Source organism: Anabas testudineus, chromosome 5 (assembly GCF_900324465.2).
Source record: "Anabas testudineus chromosome 5, fAnaTes1.2, whole genome shotgun sequence".
In the NCBI taxonomy this organism is placed as follows: domain Eukaryota; kingdom Metazoa; phylum Chordata; class Actinopteri; order Anabantiformes; family Anabantidae; genus Anabas; species Anabas testudineus.
In genome coordinates this window covers 4,259,838-4,281,677 of record NC_046614.1, presented here as the reverse complement: position 1 = coordinate 4,281,677, position 21,840 = coordinate 4,259,838, and the positions used below count along the sequence as shown (strand labels likewise).

Below are 21,840 nucleotides of genomic sequence, written 5' to 3'. Positions count from 1 at the left end.
CACAATCATTTCACTCACAGGGAAAGGAACAAAATACAACTGGCACATAGTGGAATTTGCATTTGCATCTAGGGAGTGTATTCTCTAGAGCAGGCAGTGCATTTCAACAAAGCACAAATGCTATAAACAGTAAACTGTATCATGAAAGAGAAGGAGTGATAGATGTGCAACCTCAGGTGAAGTCACTACAGTCTTCTGGATGAAACCCTCAACAGACAGGCTGTTAACAGGGTCCTTTCCCACTGCTCGGCCCACCAACTGGCCAATGTGAAGCAGAGGAGAGAGAGAGTTTCAAAGAGAAGGAAGAACAGACGTTAGAGCTCAGACTGGAAATCAGGGAGCAGATTAATGCGGTGTACAATTTCATGCAAAGCCTGAGCAGTTGTGAACGGCAGGAGTCATTGTGAACAGGACTTAACAGAGTTATTCTGTAGAAACTTTTTAATGAACTTCAAACAGAAAACATGCAATTTAATGTACCTGACAGCCACCAAATTCACATAACCAAACCAGAATTTGCAATGCAAAATGGTTTATTTTTTCTCTCTCTACGTCAAAAAGCCAGATTCAACTAAATCTCTTGGAAACAGTCAAGAGCACCGACACTTTCCCAGAACTTTGACTGACAGTCAAACAGCATAATACCCCTACCAATACCCTCTCTTTCCGTGGAATGAGGTAAGAAGTATATCACATTTTCTGCTGCAGACGACGTTTGATATTCTGTGAGCATAATCTGATCATCCCAGACAGCAGACGACAGATAGTCTGAAGGCGATTTAGGCACCAACGAAGGCACAACTATGATATCTGAAGGCTAACATCTCAGTGCTCCATCTTCAATAGCCTAATTAGCAATATGTGATCAAAGCTCCAGAGCTTTCATGATCTTGCATAAAGGAAACTGTGTCACTGTTAGGCACTAAAGGAAGAAAAAAAAGGATAGCTGATAATTATTTCTCAAGTGCCCCCACATTGAGTAAATCTCGAAATCATCATGAAACTAATCTCATCAAGATGATTCCTTCTATGTTACTTGTCAGTCATCTTCAAGTACCTCCGAGATATTGTTAGAATTATTCTCGTGTGCCAGACAGAAGCAGAATGCACTTCATTATGCACACACATTTTAAAATTAACTGCATGCCTTTTGCATTTATTCCTGTGCACTGTAATATCTTTGCACATGAGATTCTCGCTTGAAATGCCTGTAGGAAAGAAATTAAATAATACAAGCATAAATGTCTTCACTACTCATGTTTATTTTTGCCATTTTTTATACTAGTATAGTATACCTTCAAGATTGGATTATTTGAAAACATTGGTAGGAGCAAACAAAAAAAAATTCAAGAACAAGTTGACAAAAATGTGACTTGTGAAGCAGCAAAAAAATTTGAGATGGCAAGAGACAGATGACAGCGAATGTCAATACCGGTTAATGGAATGTCAGGCATCAGAGGTTGCTGGATTTGAGATATTGACCATAGCAGACCTTAAGTCCTTAAGGCCCACCCACACCCTTCCACCCCCAGCCCCAACTCACGGCCTTCTTCTCTGGTGTCCCAGTAGGGGAGGTCGCTGACAGACGCTTCTCGCGGTTCATCAGCTTGCTGTTGGGCTCCCTCAGGGCTCTCTTCAGCTCGTTGATGCTGGCCTGGTGCTTCAGCAACACGTCCTGAGACTTATCTAGAAACTGGAGGAGAACAGGCGGAAGAAGAAAAAGAAGATAGAAAGAGAAAAAAACACATGCATTAGCTCGATGTCAACATCCTTTTCAGCAAAACATCACTCACTGACATCTGATGTGCACAGCTGAGCATGATGTGAGGTAATATTGCGAACATGGGAGCGGGTCTTGCTTACACTTGTGTTTAACTAGACTGTGCTGTAGCCCGTGGAGAGAAATAAAATGAAAGTTGCTACTGGGGGCTCACAGAGAGCAAACAACAATAAAAAAAAACAATTATAGTCACAACTGAATTAATTTTTAAAACACAAATAAACACGACAATCAAGGAACTCAGTGCAAAGTAGGCAAATGAAGAAATGAATATGCAATTACAGCTGCTATTATCCATTAACATTGTTTGCTAATGAAAATTCACATTCATTTAGTTTGTTTTTGAGTGATGACAGAATCACACACAATTTCTGCTGCATTATACTTCACTACATGTCAGAGAAAAATGTGGTGCTTTTTACTAACCTGCTTCTTATTTGACAACTATAAAGTTACTTTACATGTTGAAGGATAAATTCACAAATGTTGAAAAAAGTTTGTTAATGAACAGTGGAAGTGGTTTTTCTGTTGTAATAAGACCTCCTGTTCATTGTGGCTGTTAAAGGCCTGTTCCTAATGACTGTTCAATGTTAATGATAGCGGACAAAATCCTTAATCCTCATTACGAGCAAATATGTATACAAATAGCAAAGATTAATGGCATATAATGTGAGGTTCAACACAACATACTTATATTGTCTCAGGATAAACCCATAGTACCAAACCTTTTTGGCTTGTAAGGACTTTACAAAATACAACATGTAGCTGGCACCTTTGTCACATTTCAGATGTCTGTGTGTTGTTTTCAGTGTTACCCAGCCTGTTAAGACATTTCCCCTCTATACTCACATAGTGTCATTTACAATAAGTATTGGGGCCCAAAGAGGGAGAGACAACCTATTTCTGTTTTTTCTACTTTCTATTTTCTTCTCTACAACTAACCATGTATTTAGTTTTTGTGTTGTTTTCCTATATGTTGGGAAATATTGGACCTTTGGTTCATTTGATTACATTTGTAATCTTTTTTATTATATCAAATGGCTTTTATTAATAGTAAAATAATATGCAACATGCTTTACCATTCTTCATTTTGTGGTCTCTTTTTCCTTTAACAGCGATTCCACTAGATTCCATGATAATATACAAACTATCTGACTAGAATATCGACATTAAAATAAAACAGTTGGACTAAATTTTGTTTGGTTGGCCACAAACTCCAGCTTTTGAAGCCAAAAAGTGCTTAGTACTATACATTATACTCGAGTATTTCACTTCAGTAAAGCAAATAAGTATTTCTTCCACCACTAGACAAAGAAGAATACAAAATATGTAATGATGCTTTTTATGCACTTAGGGAAGGAGAACATCTTGTATCTATCTAAAACCCACTGGAGACTTTAAAAGCTAAAGCTCCCAAGGTTTTTAATGATATTTTAGAAGAAAAAAAAATCTATTGCCTTTTCTAAGGCAGTAGATGCGGGAATAAAATCTCTAGTGTGGAGAGGAAGAGAAACAGAGACACACACAACGAAAACCACAAAGGCCAAAGACAGGGACCTGTACCTCCTGTTTGTGGCGAGGAGTAGTCTCCTGGTCCAACTGAGAGAGCTGAGTTAGGGCAGGAGAATGGAAGAGCGGGAGAGAAGGAACAGATGGAAGTCAGATGCAGAGACGGGGTGGGAAAAGGTAAGTTGGTAAGGGAGAGAGGCAAACGATCAGACTGTCAGGCTAGATTTGGCCACTTGTTAATGTGCCAAAGCAAGCTTGGCAATGATTTGAAAAACACATCCCAGAAAATATTATGGATATCAGATTTTTGATTAATCTTTTAGAAAGCATCATAATAACAATAGTGTTTTTTGCTATTGTAGCTGTTATGAATCACATAAATAGTGAGACCAGGACAGAAACCATTCTTAAACCAAAGCATCATTTGAACCCTGTCCTCACTGTACCAATCAGTTTCTGGCAAACATTTGCTGGGATGCTTAACTACACCAAATAAGTCTTGACATAACTTCTGCAGTATCACTTGTTTATGTGGTGCAATGCAGCACATTTGTTTCTGATAACAGTGTTGACAGTGGAAGACAGGCAGAGAGAGTCAGATACAGTTAAACAGAAAAGATCAAAGATAAATGAATAAAGAAAGACATACAGACAGAGACCAAATCACCAGACACCAAATACCTCCTGTTTACTGTCAACTGGTGATCCAGCCTCCTCCTTATGGCCAGCGAGATTTAGAAAAAAGAAAAAGCATATTAGCAACAGAGGGCAAGGCTTGAGTGTGCATCTCTTAGCTTAATGAGAAAGGGTTGAAGAACTGTAAAGCTGTTAGAGTGAATTATAAGCAGTGCGGTCTAAGCATGTAAGCCTGAGTGAATAGAAGTGAAAGGAGAAGAGTTAGTAAATGTTAAATCCACCAAAGTCACCACAGCATTATGCCCCGGCTGGATAAGCCTCAATTTGCCTGAGTCGCTTGCACTGCGCCTATTTACATCAGGACCTCAGAAGTTCCTGAAATCACTGCACCAGGATGAGGATGTTGTCAAGTTCACTTTGACAGGGGCCTTCCCTAAGTTTACCATGATAAAACCAACTTTAACACAATTGAAATTGAAATACACAAAAAGTCACAGCTGGAAAGGAATTCTTCGCTACCATGATCTCTTTCTTTCTGCTCGGAGTGACGTTTCCTTCATAGTCGTCCTCAGTCTCCTGGCCCCGCTCTTGGACCTTATCTTCCTCGTCCTGCTCCAAACTGGGCTCCAGCTCAGTGTCCTGCTCATCCACAGAGGGGCTACGCAGACGCTGCTGTTCACTGATGCTGCGGTGGGACATGCCGTCGTGGTTCTCACACATGGCTGAGACTGGGCGTGAGAACTCTGCTAGGTGAAAAGGGTTCAATTACTGCCAGTCATTAGGTCAAATGTGTTCAGTTGGTATGGGTTTGATCATTTGGGAAATACGCTTTCCCAAATGGGAAAGGTGGTTTGAATAACATGGACATTCTGTGTTAGAGCTGCAACTCTGGATCTCAGTACGAATCCAAAAATTTGTTGTGGGGCATCCTTTGCCACTCTCACCTCCGTCCAAGCTCCTGGAAAGCAGGTACCTCTTGCTGGTGGAACGCTCAAAGTGTGGGGCAGGCCGGTCTATAAGAGCGCTGGCTTGTCTTGTTTGAGCCTGTGTCCTTCCACTGTATCTAAACTTTGAGCCCATCACCAAAAAGCCCTTAGGAGGAGGCTCTGGAGACACCAACCTGGGGAAAAATAACATAATCAGGTAAAGTTAGCAGCCAGACAAAGACAGCAGGATCAGTGCTGGAACTATAAATAGGTTAGATTGTTTTACACTGAACATGAATGTCTAGATCATTTCTGGGTGTTCGCTTTGCACACACCTAGAAATTATCTGCCTTTTATCTGCCTTTACATTAGAACCATTGTTGACCAACATTTTCTTTGCCACATGTACTCTGTGCTTTGCAGCAGCCATGTTTAGCAGGTAGAGAATGCATGAATCTTGTTTAAAGATAGTGTAAGTGTCTTTTGAATAGCGACTATTATCATTCAGCCATTATCATGCACCAAATGTGCGAATTGGTTCTTCGTACCTCCCACACCCTCCTGTAAAGTTGAATCAATAATCAAGATCACTTGTAAAGCCAAGGAGGCCAGTGAAAGCAATATAAGCTGCTGAGAGGTTAATGCGTGTTTAACAAAACACTGCACAATGATTTGAGTGCGGCTGCAGCTGATGGAGCTGTGTACACTGAAGTGTTTTTCATGTCTTGATAGACGCCGAACAGAAAACCTTCCAACCATGAGAGCAGATTGATTCTTACCGGAAGAACGTGTGATGCTCAATGCAGACCTTCCACAGCCTCTTGGCAGCTCTGTGATTGGGAAGTTTAAAACCGATTGTACTTTCAAACTGCTCGTACTGGAGGGGAGAGAGAGAAACAAAGAGGTGAGGTTCAGCATCTCGAACATGGATTTTGCTGAGGGTAAAGAAAAAATCGAGGCTGGGGAAGGATAACATTCAACGTTCTGACACTGGGAGAAAATAGGAGGAAAACTATTTCATGGCTCTATATTTACACTCTTTATCCCTCTATTCTGGCGGTTGCTGCAGCTGCAGCAGCTCTGTTAAAGGGGCTCTTTATTTGGCTTGATCACAGGCTCACTGTGCGACTCTGTCACTTGACTGGGTCTGTCCCAGACAGTCTGTCACACTGAGGCTCAGCATGGAGGATAAGCTGCAGCGCTGCACAGCACAATGGGGAAGGCCAGAATATAGACCCTGACCGTGCAGAGCAGAAAAAAATTGAAGGTTTGAGGCGGAGGATTTTACAGCCTTCTGCCCAGCAAAACTGACCACACATTCACTTCTGCAGTGGCTTTAAACTGTAACAGCTGTGGCAGATTAGCTATTGCTGTACTCACAATGTGAGGTCATGGCCTAAAGGGGCAGTTCAACATTTTAGGAAATTGGGATTATTTTCTTTCATACGGAGATTAAGATGAGAAAATCAATATGTCTCACAGCTGTATGCTGGAGATGAAGCTAGAGCCAGGGATTTTAACAGGATGTAACAGCTACAGCCCATCAGCACCACTAAAGCACACTAATAAACACATGATACGTTGTTTCTTTTTATTTTCCATAGAAACATGTTGTGGTTTTCACTGGGAACATTTTTTGGATGGGTGTACTGACTAGCTGGACTCCTCAATGCGAGGTTGTCAGGAAACCAAATGAGACTCAATGAACCCCTAAAACCAAAACAGGTCAATTTTTCCGCTTCCAAGCTAATGCTAAGCTAAGTCAGCTGTAATTATGTTTTCCAACCAGACAAGGGTTAAACTTGGATTTGTGAATAGGGCTTTCAGGGGCTAATAGTCACTTACTCTGGTGATTAGAACAGTTTCATGCTTGCAGTAATACAGCAGATTATTTCATTTACTGTAATCATCAGAACCAAAAGCTCTGTGTAACAAAGCACTCAACAAATATGGCAATTCTGCAGAGAAAACAATATTTGAACTTTTGCTGAGCATAACTGCCTTGTTTCAGTGTAGAAATAAAGCTGTTAGTGCAGAAAAGCACTTAGGTCAAAAAGGCTACAGAAAGGGTTTTAACAAATGAATGAAATTAACTGCTGCTGTTCGACATGCCTAAAAGTTAAATGACTCATGTCTCAGGCCTGCTTAAGGGAGGATAATTATGGAGGCCCAAAAGGGACAAAAAAATATAAAATAATATCTAAATGTAGAAATGTAAATAAAATATGAATGTTGAAATACATAGATGTGATAAATACAAATACAATAATTTGGAAATAAATAAATAAATAAAAGTGGGGAAAATTAATAAATACATAGCTTTTAGCTTTTTTATTTTTTTTTTACAATACCCTTCATTATGTATGTACAGTAGAGTTCAGTACGTATGTATGTACTATATTTATGTATGTATGTGTCTACAGTGCAGTACAGGACAGTAGTATGTATGTGCTACATTTACGTATGTATGTGTCTACAGTGCAGTACAGGACAGTATGTGTCTACAGTATGTCTTTCTTCCTTTCCTGTTCCATGGGTGCCAAAAAGATTTAAAAGTAAAAGAAATGGAGCTACAATTTACATTTGTTTGGTATTTAAAATTTTAGGAAGCCAGAAATGTGAACCAGTGCTGTTGCCAATGATGTGATGCTAAAAGAGTTCGAGCTGAGTTTTGGCTGGGAACCATTCGGATGTGTGGAGGTGGTGTTCAACTCTGATGGGCTCTACCACACTTTAACCCTTGCAAATAAATATGTCAATTATCGTTTTCCCATCTCGCTGTCAGCATGAAAACAAACAAAAGTGAATACTCATTATTTTATCACTGAATTTCAATAGCCTTTCGCTATCAATAAGAGCAGTTGGAGGAATGCAAATGTAGGTGCATGCTGGTCATGGCTATGTGCTACATCAAAATAATAAAGATAATTGCATATTCAATAAAGTTGAACAACCTGCAAGAGTGAAAATCAAAGTACCAGAAAGTATAAAAGACAGCCTGAATAATCGACATAGACAATACTAGACATAAAAGTGATGTGAGCCAGCATATTTTCTCCTTCAAATTTTCTGAAGACACTATATAGCTCTTTTGTTTATCTTAGTTAGTGTCTAGTAAACAAATGTGTAAAATCTAAATAGTTTTCTCTTAATTATCCTCCAGCATAAGGTATACCTCTCCAGGTCGTATCTTGATGTAAAAGTTGCTCCTCTTATAGGAGATCTTGAGGATCTTGGGCCAAGCAAAGCGGTTGATCCTCAGCCTGTCACGGTAAATCAGCAGGCCATTGGCACAGACACCCAGCATTATCTCAATTCCTTCAGAATCCTGCAGTGAACAAGGGACATCACAGAGGCAGAAGTTATTCATAAGCAGCTATGTCTCTATCCTTAAAATGTATTTCCATGAAAATTCAAAAAACAGAAATAACCTTTGCATGATGGAGGTCCACCCCGTACATGGACAGTTTCTTTGCATTCTCTAAGAAGTTAATTTCAGCCTCTGCTGGAGTCATCCCCCTGTGGGCACAATAATGATAATATCTGTAACCAACACCAATGGGCCTTCCTAAATGATAAACCCATAATCTTGCACAGTGGGAGCAGAATTATCTTGGTAATGTGCTTGACATATTCACTTCTAAATTCCTCCCATCCGTCCTCCCAAGCATTATGTTTGTGCATATGCCAAAAAAGCATAGCAGAATCAGATCATGATGAAGAGATCCTCTAAATAAAAGTGTTCTTGCACAGGGAAGGCTCACACAGTGTACATCTTAATGACAGAAGGTTCAGTAATGCGACAGTGTCTATCATCCATATCCATGATATAGCATTTCGACATAATTAAAACTCATTAGCTCATTATTCCAGGGGATTTTGGGATAGATGAAATTGTAACTTCAATTGTGTCTAGTACTTGTAGGTTCGATGAAGCTCCATCACCCTCTCCTCCAGCTCGCGAGTCTGATTGGGGGCGAAGCGGAAATCATTGACATAGTCTGAGCCGTGGTCGTCCTGGTCGTAGTCTCCCAGCTCAGCTTGAACGGTGTAGGAGCCCAGCAGGGCATGAGTGACGAACGAGCACGGCAGTCTGCCTGACAGCATGTCATCCCTCAGCTGCAGACACAGGTAGTATCTGTCAGACGAGACAAAGGGGGAGGAGAAAAGGGTGTTGGCAGTCAAACAAGCATGATCCAAGGCAAGCTCCAACAAGTATTCAGCGTATTTAATCCATGGCAGTTAGTAGCATTCCAGGTCTAATCCTTGAAAAGGAGAGAAGGATTTGGGTTGCTTTGAAACCAGGGCAAATACGCCATGTAAATTGTTACAATACTTTTATGTAAACACTTATCTTTGGAGAAAAGTAAAAGGCAAATCACCTGCAGAACTGACATGTGCGAGCAAAATCTCCTTTGATTATGTCTGAAGAGCATCTGACAGCCCAGTCAGGGGAGTTACAACTGTTGACACTGTAGCATGTGTGTGTGTGTGTGTGTGTGTGTGTTAGAAATGTATTCTACCTGGTAATATCCTCAGTGAGCTGCGAGGGATCTGGAGGGTAGAACTTTACGGCAAAGGCAAAGTGCCACTGAGAGTCTGTGGAGAGACCACAAAGCGAGCAAGAAGGTTAAAGATAATGTTTGTCTTAGGAAAACTGAACAAATGTAATTCGCCACTTTGCTAATCGAATTTTAAAATATTTATCATCTCAGCTTTCTGGAAAAGACTCTTACTGCGCATCTGCTTCTTGATCTCCTTTGAGGGGTCCAACCAGTTCTGAAAGACAGAAGGCAGAATTCACACAGGGCAGGCTGGAAACATGGCTAATACACACCCCGGTGTCACATTTTGCTCTAATTGCCATCAGTGTTCCTAATGAAAGCCTCTCCATATGGTTAAATAAAGAAACTGAGCCCTCCCCTGCTGAGCCATTCGAATGTGCAGAGAGTCGATTTAATTCAAGCATCTGTTTTATCATTGTGTTGCTAAATCATTGGCAGCCAGTTACCTATCTGATATCATCACATCTGATCATGCAGTGAACTGCTTCTCCAATAGGGGCTCCATTTCTAGTTGGGTTGCTACAGCATCTCATCAGTGGTGCAGTGCATAAACACTGCAAACACCAGTGGAAAGTAATGACATTGATTTGTTTTCCCTCAAATATTAGGGATAAAATTGTCTTAATAGTTTGTAATAGTGGAAATTGTAGATTAAAACTCACATTGTGTTTTACCAGGTTTATCATACTTCCCATTTTACCTCTCTTGTGGGGTAACAAAGAATCTCAAATTGCCTCAGCAACAATAACATTTCCAATTAATGTAATCCTTCTCAATTTACATTGAGTGCACTCTTCAGGACCCTTTATGCTAACATCCAAAAATTCTTGACAACGCTTGAAGTACTGCTGAATTCCAACTATTGGTTTGTGGCCCTAGTTTGGGTCATTTGTGAGCAGAATATGTGCTTGTGCTTTCACAAACCGTTGGTGTTATGCCAAGCATGTATATACATATATGAATATATGTTTAGTGATGATAAAAGATATTACTGTATATGCACAGAATGATCAGAACGTTGCAACTGTCCTGTTTTTGTTGCCATTCTCACAGAGGCCCTGCTTAATGTTATGCTCTGCATGCAGACACATAAACAGGTGTTTGCTTCATGCAACTGAGGTCTGAGCTGCCAGTGGTGCAGACAGCTGACAGTGATCATCACTAACCTGAATACCACACAGCAGCTGCTTGTTAATACTGACAGTCTTTTTGGCAGCTGGTATCAGATCAGTCACAGCGGAATGAGAAGCATGAAAGGTTGATACAGTGCAATGCTGTGGGCCACTGTGGGCAAACAGCATTCTGGCAATTTGAACTAAGTCTCCACACACAAACACACATGCACACACACACACACACACACACACACACACACAAATGCACAAACTCCTCCAGCATTTAATCAGGCTGCTAAAGACTCTAATGAGCCGAAGGCATTTATCGTCCCCCTGAATCTATCTTACATCAGCCAAGGCCAAAGAGCACTCAATTAGCAAGGTGCTCTCTGCTGCTTTGCTTTTCTCTGCAGAAAAACAGGAAGAAATTTTCATCACTGCCTGTCCTAGACTTCATAGTTCATAAAGCAATCACACGGAATAAATGTTCTCCCGAAGAGCAAAAGCTTAAATCCTCATTCCCCCAACTGAGACAGAGAAAGGGTATCTGAAATGACATTTCTTTATTCTTGGGCTTGTTTGGTCGACCAATAAGCGATAACCCCAGACAGTAGGCTAAGCTGTGCTCTGATAAGCCTGCGTTTGATGAGCCTTCCACATTAATCTAAGCTCTAGCCTTACCTACACTCAGAGAGAGTAAAAAATCCAAGCAGGCGCAGACTGGCTGTTCGGGAGTTTTGGAATTTCCCAATTGGCTCTTCTATCTGAACAGTTTTTTTTTCTCCAAACTGCATAATTTTATAGCCTACACAGCTATTCAACAGACAATCCTAGCTGCAGCAACGAGGCCCTGTGCCATAACAACTGCAAATAGTTTGCTGCAAGTGGTACCGTACAAAATGTGAAGACAAAGAGGAAATCTGTGGCTGGCTGGTGGTGCAGAAAAGTAAGGAAAAGACTTGGCTTAGCCAACACTGCAATGTGCGCAAAAAAACTGACTTAATTAAGCAGCCCGCTGCTCGTAATGTCAAGGAAAACACAATTAAATAAAACTCCCTGTGAATATAATATGCTCTTGTGCATATAGTCTTCTGGTTCCACTTTAATTCTGTGCTGAACACTTTTAAATAATGTATGTGATATTTTAAATATTTCATGTTTTATATGGTTTCAAAATCAGGCTGTTAAGTCAAATTAGATGTTAGGATATCACAATATTAATCCAGCTTCGAATTCATGCTTTCTGTGCACAGAAATATTGGGAGGAAAGCATTGTTTAGCATATACTGTTGGAGAAACTGCACACATTTTAGCAAATGAGTTAGATTTGTTGTGACAGTTTCAATCTGATGTGTCAAACCGCTTCACACCAAATTCTGTGAATGTTGTTGTCAGTCCACCGTAACTTCCAAGCTGCCTGCCTCTGTAATACCTCAGGTAGCCAGTCTATTTACTGTAGGCTGAGATCATGCTCAGTCCTAAGCCTCAGCATTCACAAACACATCAAGTTACAACTTGCAGCTGACAAAGCTGCCCAAACTGATGACGGTGACAGAGGATATGCTCCAGATGTTAAAAGAGACTTGGTCTTGTCTTATCTTCAAAAAGCAGGAGGGTCCTCTGTACCCTGTTGTGAAATCACATACCTGCCCTTAGGGAGGCTCACATCAATCAAGCCCAAAATTCACACCGAACAGAGCTAACAGATGCATCAGTTCATTGTTACTTAGGTAAATATCTGATAATGAGCCTGGTCTGTGCACCTTGTAACAAGTCGAGATCAGAGGGGAAAGTGATTTATACCTTATTGCAGAAATGCCATAATGATTGCAGTTCAACATATATTCACATTTGTCATGAGCAGAAATCATTATACATGGACAGAACCAAAAACAAATGTACCTCTTTTAAAGAAAATTTTGCACATAAACTTTTTACTCAACACTGCCTCTCCACTCTGCATAGTGTTATAGCATTTTTCAGCTCACTGTTTTGGTTTTATAGCCCACAACTTCACTGTTCACTACCAGTCTAAACAAGTTGGTTTCCGGTCACAGCAGGTACCTGGTTTTAGAAAAAAATACCAGTAAATCTACTGTCTGCCATCAAACACCTAAAGTTACTCACTAGTATTTAGAAGCTAAAGAGACAAATGTGTTTAGGGGAATTTTTTACCTCAATTTGTGAAATAGCTAAAAAAACAAAACAATTGTTCTTGCTACAACTACTACTGTAGCTGCACATTCCACGGTAATTACTCAAGTTGGGCATCTACTTAAACAGAGGTGTACCAAATTACTGACATCTCTAGGGAACACTGCAAAAACCCTTTGCAAACAATGCACCGCCACAAGGATGGCACCATATGCATAATCAGGATATGAAAAAACTATTTAAATTCATTTGTGCACATTCATCACATTCCACATATATTAGCTAATTAGCCTGGCTGACCTTAAAGATAAATCTTCCCTATAGCTGTAAACTAAAGATACCCTAATCTAACCTAAGTTACTAAACTCATTTTGACCAAAGTTTTATTCATATCTATTTAAAACTTTCTGTCTGTGCTTCGCTCCATGGAGGTTTACCTCAACCAATGAGATTATCTGTGCCTTCAAAACACTTCTGCCTCTGAGAAACTAAATTTCATATATGAATCTTGCAATGAGTAAATGGGGCCGTTTCTCATCTGGATATGGATATTGGATATGGATATTGCACCCCTGTGTGAGTGGACCCAGCCAACAAGTGAGAGGAATACAGATTGTTCTGTGAGCAATGTATTTATGCACTGAAAGGTCCCATGGGGTTATTGTAGTACACAATTCACTGACCTTCTGGGTGTCTGTGTCTGCAAAGGTCAAACCAAAGTAGTCCTTCTCCAGCAAGTTGAGGTGCTCACACACCATGTCCATCAGGGTCTGTCCTTTGGAGTGTTTCTGCAAAGACGAATGTATGTGACATGGCAGTGGTAAAAAGGTCAAAAGAAAGCATAAGAAACATGCACTACTATTTTTCTGAAGAATCATACATGCGTACAGGTCTGCTACTGGTAAACCTTAGTTTTATAGAGCAAATCTTTGCCAAAATAAGACCCCATTAGAGAGCTGTGCTGGGCCAAAGCACAGCTGTTCTTTACTTCTGTACACTGTAGACTAGCTGAACCACTTGGTGTTGTGTCATAGTAGGTGTGTATTAAACACTTGACAAGAAAAAATAAAGTGAATTGGTGGAGAAGATTGGTATTTGTGCGTGAAGCTGAGATTAATTTTTGCTATACACAGAGTTCAAGATGAGCATTTCAGGGACATCTTTTTTTTTTCTTTTTGCATTGAAGTGAAAAGATCAGTTTCCAAGTGGATTTCTTTAAACAGTTAACATCAAATGCACAAAGAAACATGTTTGCTCAGAGTTCTGAAGAAGCCTTACACCAGAAGTGATGGAGGGAATGCCTGTTACTATAGGACAAATTTATTATTTAAAATAAAATTTGATCTGATGCTCAAGAAAACACAGGAAAAGTCAGACAAACACCAAGTTGTTAAGATGAATCATTCTGGGAACCATGACCACTAGTACTTAATTCCATGACAATCTATCCTAGGCTAAACATTTTACCTAAATTCATAAATGCTAGATTCTTAGTGATGTTAGAAGAATAATCAGGAATGGCACCAACATCATTAGGATTCATCATCTGGGGACCGTAAACATCTGATCTTAAAGATAAACCAAAAGTCAGTCATTAATGCAACAACATGCAATAATTCTTCAGTCAAGTTGGAAACCTATTGAGTTGGCGTAAGCACTCTACTAATCTGAAATGTATAGGCTCAAAACCTGTTGGTACGACTCTATACAGGCCTTGTTGTGTGGAGTTTTGATATCTACAGACACAATATTATACCCGCACACAAACACGGTATCTCCTCCCCTGGAGCCTACTTTGAAAGGTGACAGGAAGATGTAGCAAGCAGTTGCCAGGGAAACAGATGCAGTATTATCCCTTTACTGACTTTTTCCTTAATATCTCAAGGCTAGGAATTGAAATATGTTTTGCCTGCTCCTCATTATAGGTAAAAGAATGACGGAGCAATGCTCAGGAAGTACTTATAAACAGTGAGTCTTCAACAGAGAAACTGTTGATGTAGAATAAGACTATGCTGTACAACATGAGCAGCCATTCGACAAATTAAATACACAAATCAGCATGTGGAATCTTAATAATCCATGACTGAGGCGATCCAGTCTATTTGTTCTCTGCTCTGGAGCCATTAAAAATTCTACTCTACATTAATGATCTCTGTGTTGCCACCTGAATGGCTATGAGAAAACCTAATACAGAATCTTGGTGTTGTAACAAGATAACTAACCAGCATTAAATAATCACTTTCACCAAAAATAGCCCTGTTAGCCGCAACAACCCAATCAGGCCTGACCATTCCCAATGTGCAGAGGCTGCGGAGAGGTGGGAGAAGTGGGTAAGGGCATGGGGCATCTTTGACTAGAGACTTGTGACACAAGTCTCTAGTAATTAACACATAAATGCAGCACCTCCCCCAGGAGAGCATCCAAACGTGTGGCCTGCTTTCACACAACACTGTTATTATCAACTCCTGGAAGCATTAGGCAGCTTCAGATATGGCATGCATGAAGTTCCACCCCAGCAATTATAGACAGGAAGCAGGAGCAAGCCCATCCATGACCTGAAGGTCTGATGCTCTCACCAAACTACAGTAGAATTTAGAAAACATAGGCCGCTTTGTACACCCTGCTCTGGCAATGACTGGCACAGCTGCGAGGGTTGGCAAATATTCAGGAAGAGCACTTAAAACACAGAGGCTTTTATAACCATAATGCAAACTATTGTTGTGGTATGGAGAAGGCCCAAAGGCATTTGAGAATGTTTCTAACATTGCAGAGGTTGGTGCAGGTGCAACATTCCTGATATTCTTACCTCACACACACTAGCACATTAAAAGGCACCCCCTCCAACCCCAACACCACAACACAAACACGCACAAAATTTCATGCACTCATGCATAAGTAACCTAAGGGGTGGCTCATAATAACATTGCTCTTCTATTTTCTCCTTGGTTGCACCTAGCTTGCAACCATGTAATAACTACAGAGTTCTTAACACCCTGGTATTGGACTGTGCCTTGTGGTTTATTGGACAAAAGGGAGTTCCTGTGGCTTAGTACTCAGTATAATTATATGATTTTTGTTAATTATGCATATAACAAATCATAATTGAAACCAAAATAATATATTTGAAATCTTAGTTTGTGGAATATAAACATGATTTAACCCTTTTCATTTAACTAGATACAGTGCCAACCTGCTCAGTGACTCATTGTTTAAGAGGCACTCCACTGATTATACACCTAAACAAAAATCAATGAACTTCTCACGAGGTCATTACTCAACCTACAATAGAAAAACATTTATGTCTTCTGAGAAAATCCTGATGTAGTCATTATGTCTCAGATTTGTCTTGTGATGTCAAAGTTTTATCAGAAAGTTGGTGTTGCCAAATTGAACAACACAAACAGACTGTGTTGTTGCATTACAGAAACTGTAGGCCATTTCTAAAAAAGAGGATGCAGGGAGTCCATCATCTTGAAAGTTAACCATTTATTCATTGTGTTTGTACAACAAAAACAAGTGACTTCACTGTTCCAACACTGTACATTTATTTGCCTTCTGGTTAAGGACTAGATAAGAAACTCAATCAACCACCCATATGTGTACAGTAATTATGACACTACAACCTGTAGCTGGTTAGCACAGCCTGGTTTTCTCCAGAGGTAACTAAACCTCCCTACTGGCGAGTTTAAAACACACTAATTAACACGTTATATCTCAGTTTGATTGTTTCATCTATATAAAGAACTTGTTGTGAAATTTCAACACAGTTTAATATGTGGATCCTGGACTTCCTGACTGGGAGACCCCAGTCAGTCCGGATCGGGAACAGCATCTCCAGCACCACCATGCTGAGCACTGGGGCCCCACAGGGTTGTGTGCTCAGTCCACTGCTGTTTACTCAGCTGACTCACGACTGTGTAGCGATGCACAGCTCGAATCAGATCATCAAGTTCGCTGATGACACGACTGTGGTGGGTCTCATCAGCAAGAACGACGAGTCAGCGTACAGAGAGGAGGTACATCAGCTCTCAGCCTGGTGCAAGGCCAACAACCTGTCTCTGAACTTTGGGAAAACTAAAGAGATGGTTGTTGACTTTAGAAGAGCAAAGAGTGACCACTCTCCACTGAACATCGATGGAGCATCAGTGGAGATCGTCAAGAGCACCAAATTTCTTGGTGTCCATCTGGAGGAGAACCTCACCTGGTCACTCAACACCCGCTCCATCAGCAAAAAGGCCCAGCAGCGTCTCTACTTCCTGAGGAAGCTGAGGAAAGCCCATCTGCCGCCCCCCCTCTTGACTACATTTTACAGGGGAACCATTGAGAGCATACTGAGCGGCTGCATCACTGCCTGGTTTGGGAACTGCACCGTTTTGGATCGCAAGGCCCTACAACGGATAGTGAGGACAGCTGAAAAGATCATTGGAGTCTCTCTCCCCTCCATCACAGACATTTACACCACACGCTGCATCCGCAAGGCTACCTGCATTGTGGACGACCCCACCCACCCCTCACACCCAATCTTCACACTTCTGCCATCAGGGAAGAGGTTCCGGAGCATTCGGGCCCTCACAACCAGACTTTTGAACAGTTTCTTCCCCCAAGCCATCAGGCTCCTCAACACACACACAACAAACTGAACCGAGCACACACACACACTCTCTAGATTTGTCATGTTTCCATCTTTCAGTTGTAAATTGTATTCATTTCCGCTACTGGTCGCTGCTGTTTTGTGTTTTGTGTTCTGTTTTTGCACTGTCTTCTGACGTCTGTCTGCACTTTTTCTTTGTGTTCTTGCACTGTTTGCACTAGGTTGCACAGGATGCACTTTATGTGTTTTGCTAGGACAACTTAGCAGTCCTCAGCCCCATGTTTGTCTTGTTGCCGTTTTATGTAGCACCATGGTTCTGGAGAAACGTTCTCATTTCACTATGTACTGCTTCAGCTATATGTGGTTGGAATGACAATAAAGCTTCTTGACTTGACTTGACTTGATAGTTTATTTCAGAAATACAATATAGTCTTGAAAGTTCAGAAGGTTTGACAACCAGTCTCACATGTATTGTGCATGTACTCTATACTGTATACTATACAGTACAGTATATCTCTAGTCTCATACTTCATCAGGCAGAAGTGCAGAAGTATGTTGTAGGACTTAGTTTGTAGGACTGGGCTGGGTGTCACCCGTTGGCCCAGACAAATCTCATCTCAGATGAAGTGAAATTGGTGTCAGCCAGATGCATGTCTGGATTTGAGTGTGTAAATAGATTCTCTGTGAGAGGAATAAAAATTGAGACTAAACAAGAAATAGCTTAAAATGATGCTCAGACTCCTTCCTGTGCATTTATCTATGGCCATGAACTATCTTTTTTTTTCTTCCCTTCTTGCATGCATGGCTTCAGTTCCTTTCACAGCAGGTAGCAAGTAGGGAATGTCATATTTCACACTGCTGGACCAATGACAACAACTATCTTGTGTGGAATGAGGACTTTCGTGCTGCACTATTTTTGTGCCGTTATGTGTATTACAGGAACGTGTAACACTTCTTTGCCTTTGCCCCCTGGTGAGCTCTCAGCATCAGCATCCTCTCTTTTATTCTCTTTGCTTGTTTAATTCACTTTGTGCAGCACTACACAACACACACAACTGCCCAAAGAGGAAAATAACAACAAAGGGAATGAAAAAAGAAAAAAGAACTCTTCTTTTCCACGGTTTGCACAAAGCATGTTAAAGGCTAATTCTAGAAAATGTGTTGCTGCAAATAGTTTATACGTATTGCATACCTCAATTTCTCCCTCGAATTCTGAGGAGTCCAGCAGAGTCACTTTGAAGGGGGTGGTTTTAAGGCGTTTGGAGCCTTTCTGGGGAGATTTGAGGTTCTTGTTTGGGGATGTTTTCTCAGACATATCATCTGTTTCTCTGTGTTCATCCAGGTGCTTGGAGTTCTGTTCCTGTACAAATATAAAAAAAAGACCATCAAAATAGACAGTTCTAGATTTGATCTCTTGTCCTTGATATCTAAGTTGATTCTGGAACCTGTGTTCCAATAAGTTAATAGTGTACAGTCAAAATTGTAATTCAAACAGATTTGATTGGATCTTTTTAGATATTGCTAACTTAAATAGTGAATAATTTACTAAATATCTACTGTAAATGCATACAGCTAATATAAAAAAGTCCAGTAACAGCAATCATTAGTGATTAGTGATATTGCCAATATCAGCTACATCATAGAATGTCTTTGGAACAAATACCTAACAACGCTGATTTAGACAATGAGGTAAACTGCTGCTATACGAAGAAATACATTAAGTTAAAACAGCTTCATGTAAGAGTAAGCTTCACTATCCTTCATGACCCAAAGACCTGTCTTAAATTAAACACTATGAATAAACACACACACATTTATACAAGTTCTTACTTAGAATATTATTTACAAAATATATGACAGTGATGACAGAAGAGTTAATGAGATGTCTTGCTAATACTAAAATACTTTTTAATACTTTAAGTTTCTTAATACAATACTGAAGCTTAAGTTAAATCTGTGAAGCAACACCTGAACATTTCACTCTCTTTTTTGTCTTTTTTTCATGGATTTTATTGCTTATTGCAGAAAATACAGTTTCTTGAACTGGTAGTCATGCACCTCCTATCTAGGAACTATAATGAAGCCAAAAAAAAAAAAAAAAAGCTTTTGAGTTTCTTTCTGTGTAGTAACTACACTGTAGTGAGTAGCTATTGGTAAAAACTGGCAGCAAGGCTGAGTGGCCCCACTGTATCATAATACAAATAATGAAATATTAATACAGTTTGTCCAACTGGCGTTTTTCTCACCTGTTTGGCCATCTTGCTATCCGAGGTTGAGTCTTGCATTGCTGCTGCTGCTGCCCCCTGTTGTGTGGGAGGACTCGTGCCTTGCTTCTTTACCTCTCTCTCTGCCTGCCTCTGTCACACCAACAATTTTACGCCAACCTGAAAATAAAAGACAAGATAACAGTACATATCTCCTAGCTACATGTAAGGAGAACCTCTTTAAACCCCCCATGTCGAAAGCTTTATTGCATGTTTTCTCTCTAAATAAAAATAGCTGAGGTGACAGCAGAAGCTGCATCTGTGAAAAATTCTCATGGCGAATGGATTCCCCCAGAACAATAACATTACAGGCACCAGTATCACATCTTGATTACAAAATCTGAAATATGTAGCTTCTTAATAAAGCAGAATTTCCACAGACTTAATTCACCTTGCAGTCAAGGACATTTACTTTAATTATAAAATCCCTCACTGAGCCAGATAATGATCATCTATTTAAGCAAGACAAGCTCCAGGACTGAGATGACGATTACCAAAAAAATATAATAATAATTGTGAATTAGGCCATGAGCAATACTGTTGTAATAATCAGTGCATTCATATAGCCACGAGGATAGGGGTCTATCACTCATTGATGAGCAGGTATGTATGCTTGTTATGCTTCGATTGATGGTGCAATGGACAACTGCCTAATACATGACATGTACTGTAGTTATATTATGCCAAATGAAGACTATCTGCTATTGTAATAAAGCAATGACAGGTGAATACAATATAGAGCAGTTGCTGTATGAGTTGTACAGTTCTGCTGTGTATTCTCATGCTTTCAGTTATGTTTTGTTATGTATTATGGTTTTTCCCAGTTCTCCACAGCCTGCTTTTACTTTTTCAATATCTGCACATTGCCAGAAATCAGTTCCTACTTGTTGCCTTCAGTTGCAGGATATAGGTGTGGGTGGGTAGAATAATAACAACAGCTACAGTAAAAGTACAGTGAATCCAGTTTTGTCCGTTTAGAGAGGTGGGTACTGTAAGCATGTCTAAACAAAGGCTGGAAACTGGAAATATATAAAATATATTTAAGGGAATATAATGGGACTTACATTTCTGGGCTAGTGAGGAAAAACAAGGATTTATTCACAACAGGAAACTCAATAGTTTGACACTAGGAGTGGTACTCTGTGTTGTTCAAGGAGGACCACACCCTAAAACCATGATTAACGAATGATGATGATGAGTCATGAAAACTCAAAACTAAAAAATCAATGAAACAGAGTCTTCTAGCCACTGGCCTCTGTCTGGCCAACTCTGTGAAAATGATCTGGCTCAGTCACTGACACCTTGGGGAAATGTTGTAATTCTTCATTTAATAAGAGGATCAATAATACTTTAATACATATACGGTACACATTTGGATTCAGCCAGACAGCTGCGGAAGAAGAAAAAGAAGAAACCCAGATCTTTTCCTTAAAGGGGTCATAATATACTTTTTGTGCTCTGATGCTTCATCTATACTTTTGTGAACTTCATGGACAACTGTTTTCACAACCTGCCCCAGTGTGCAACAGGAATTTTATTGCTGAGGTTGTTGCTGAAAAATGATGCTGTAACAACTGAGCATAGTTCAGCCCACAGGAAGACTTTAACAAGTTGGCCATCAGAACAGAGTGGGGTGGGGAGATGAAGGGGCCTTAAAGACACAGGAGCTTTTGTAGTCTGAAGAAGCTGTTGCATAAAGAGACATTATAACATGTGCTGTATTTGCATTTGTTTTAACTAAATAAAATCATATAATAACAACAAAGGCAATGAAAAAAGGGTGAGCAAGGACAACATGACAGATGTTAGACCAACAAGAGTGAGCAAACTCCTTTAATTCAGAAAGGGTTTGGTTTGAGTTTTGTTTGCCTACGGTAAAAGTTTCCACTAGAATGAACGAACTGTGGCGGTGCACTTGGTGAATCTTTTCATATTATAAATGAATACCATTACCACAGAATCATTGTAAAATATAGTAATATATGTCAAGATGTCTTTGGACAAGGCACGAAACCCCCTGGTATAATTTATGTGTGGTCAGTTAATAAAAACAAAATAAGCTAATCAAACCATTTTTGTGGATTTAATATATTTAAATGCAACTTATAGGATGAGTTAGTTAGTTATAATAATCAATAAAATGTTATATAACTGTGCATGATGAAAAAATGCTTTCTGATGTTTTGATTTTGTTTGCAGAGCTTGGAAAACCTGACGTAGGAGAAGTATTTTGTTCACATTGTGGATATTTGTGCAATAATTCATTTTCTGACAAGCCTTGTTTTAGCACTGCAGCTGTA

General features: G+C 40.0%; 1 protein-coding gene across 7 annotated transcripts in view; it reads right to left on the bottom strand.

Moving 5' to 3' along the window:
* LOC113153402 (band 4.1-like protein 1) overlaps nt 1–21,840 on the bottom strand; it is a 71,203-nt gene that overhangs the window by 12,307 nt on the left and 37,056 nt on the right. For 5 of the 7 annotated variants that reach the window (XM_026347008.1, XM_026347009.1, XM_026347012.1 and 2 more), the window contains 13 exons: nt 19,523–19,660; nt 18,469–18,636; nt 13,369–13,473; nt 9,588–9,630; nt 9,375–9,450; nt 8,771–8,989; nt 8,283–8,370; nt 8,027–8,179; nt 5,631–5,728; nt 4,870–5,045; nt 4,445–4,671; nt 1,544–1,693; nt 172–258 (listed from right to left, as the gene is read on the bottom strand). In XM_026347008.1, the coding sequence (XP_026202793.1) occupies nt 172–258; nt 1,544–1,693; nt 4,445–4,671; nt 4,870–5,045; nt 5,631–5,728; nt 8,027–8,179; nt 8,283–8,370; nt 8,771–8,989; nt 9,375–9,450; nt 9,588–9,630; nt 13,369–13,473; nt 18,469–18,636; nt 19,523–19,561 (1,629 nt within the window). In that variant the 5' untranslated portion in view covers nt 19,562–19,660. The remainder of the gene's footprint in view (nt 1–171; nt 259–1,543; nt 1,694–4,444; nt 4,672–4,869; nt 5,046–5,630; nt 5,729–8,026; nt 8,180–8,282; nt 8,371–8,770; nt 8,990–9,374; nt 9,451–9,587; nt 9,631–13,368; nt 13,474–18,468; nt 18,637–19,522; nt 19,661–21,840) is intronic. The other 2 variants (XM_026347011.1, XM_026347014.1) reach the window with 2 other exon arrangements.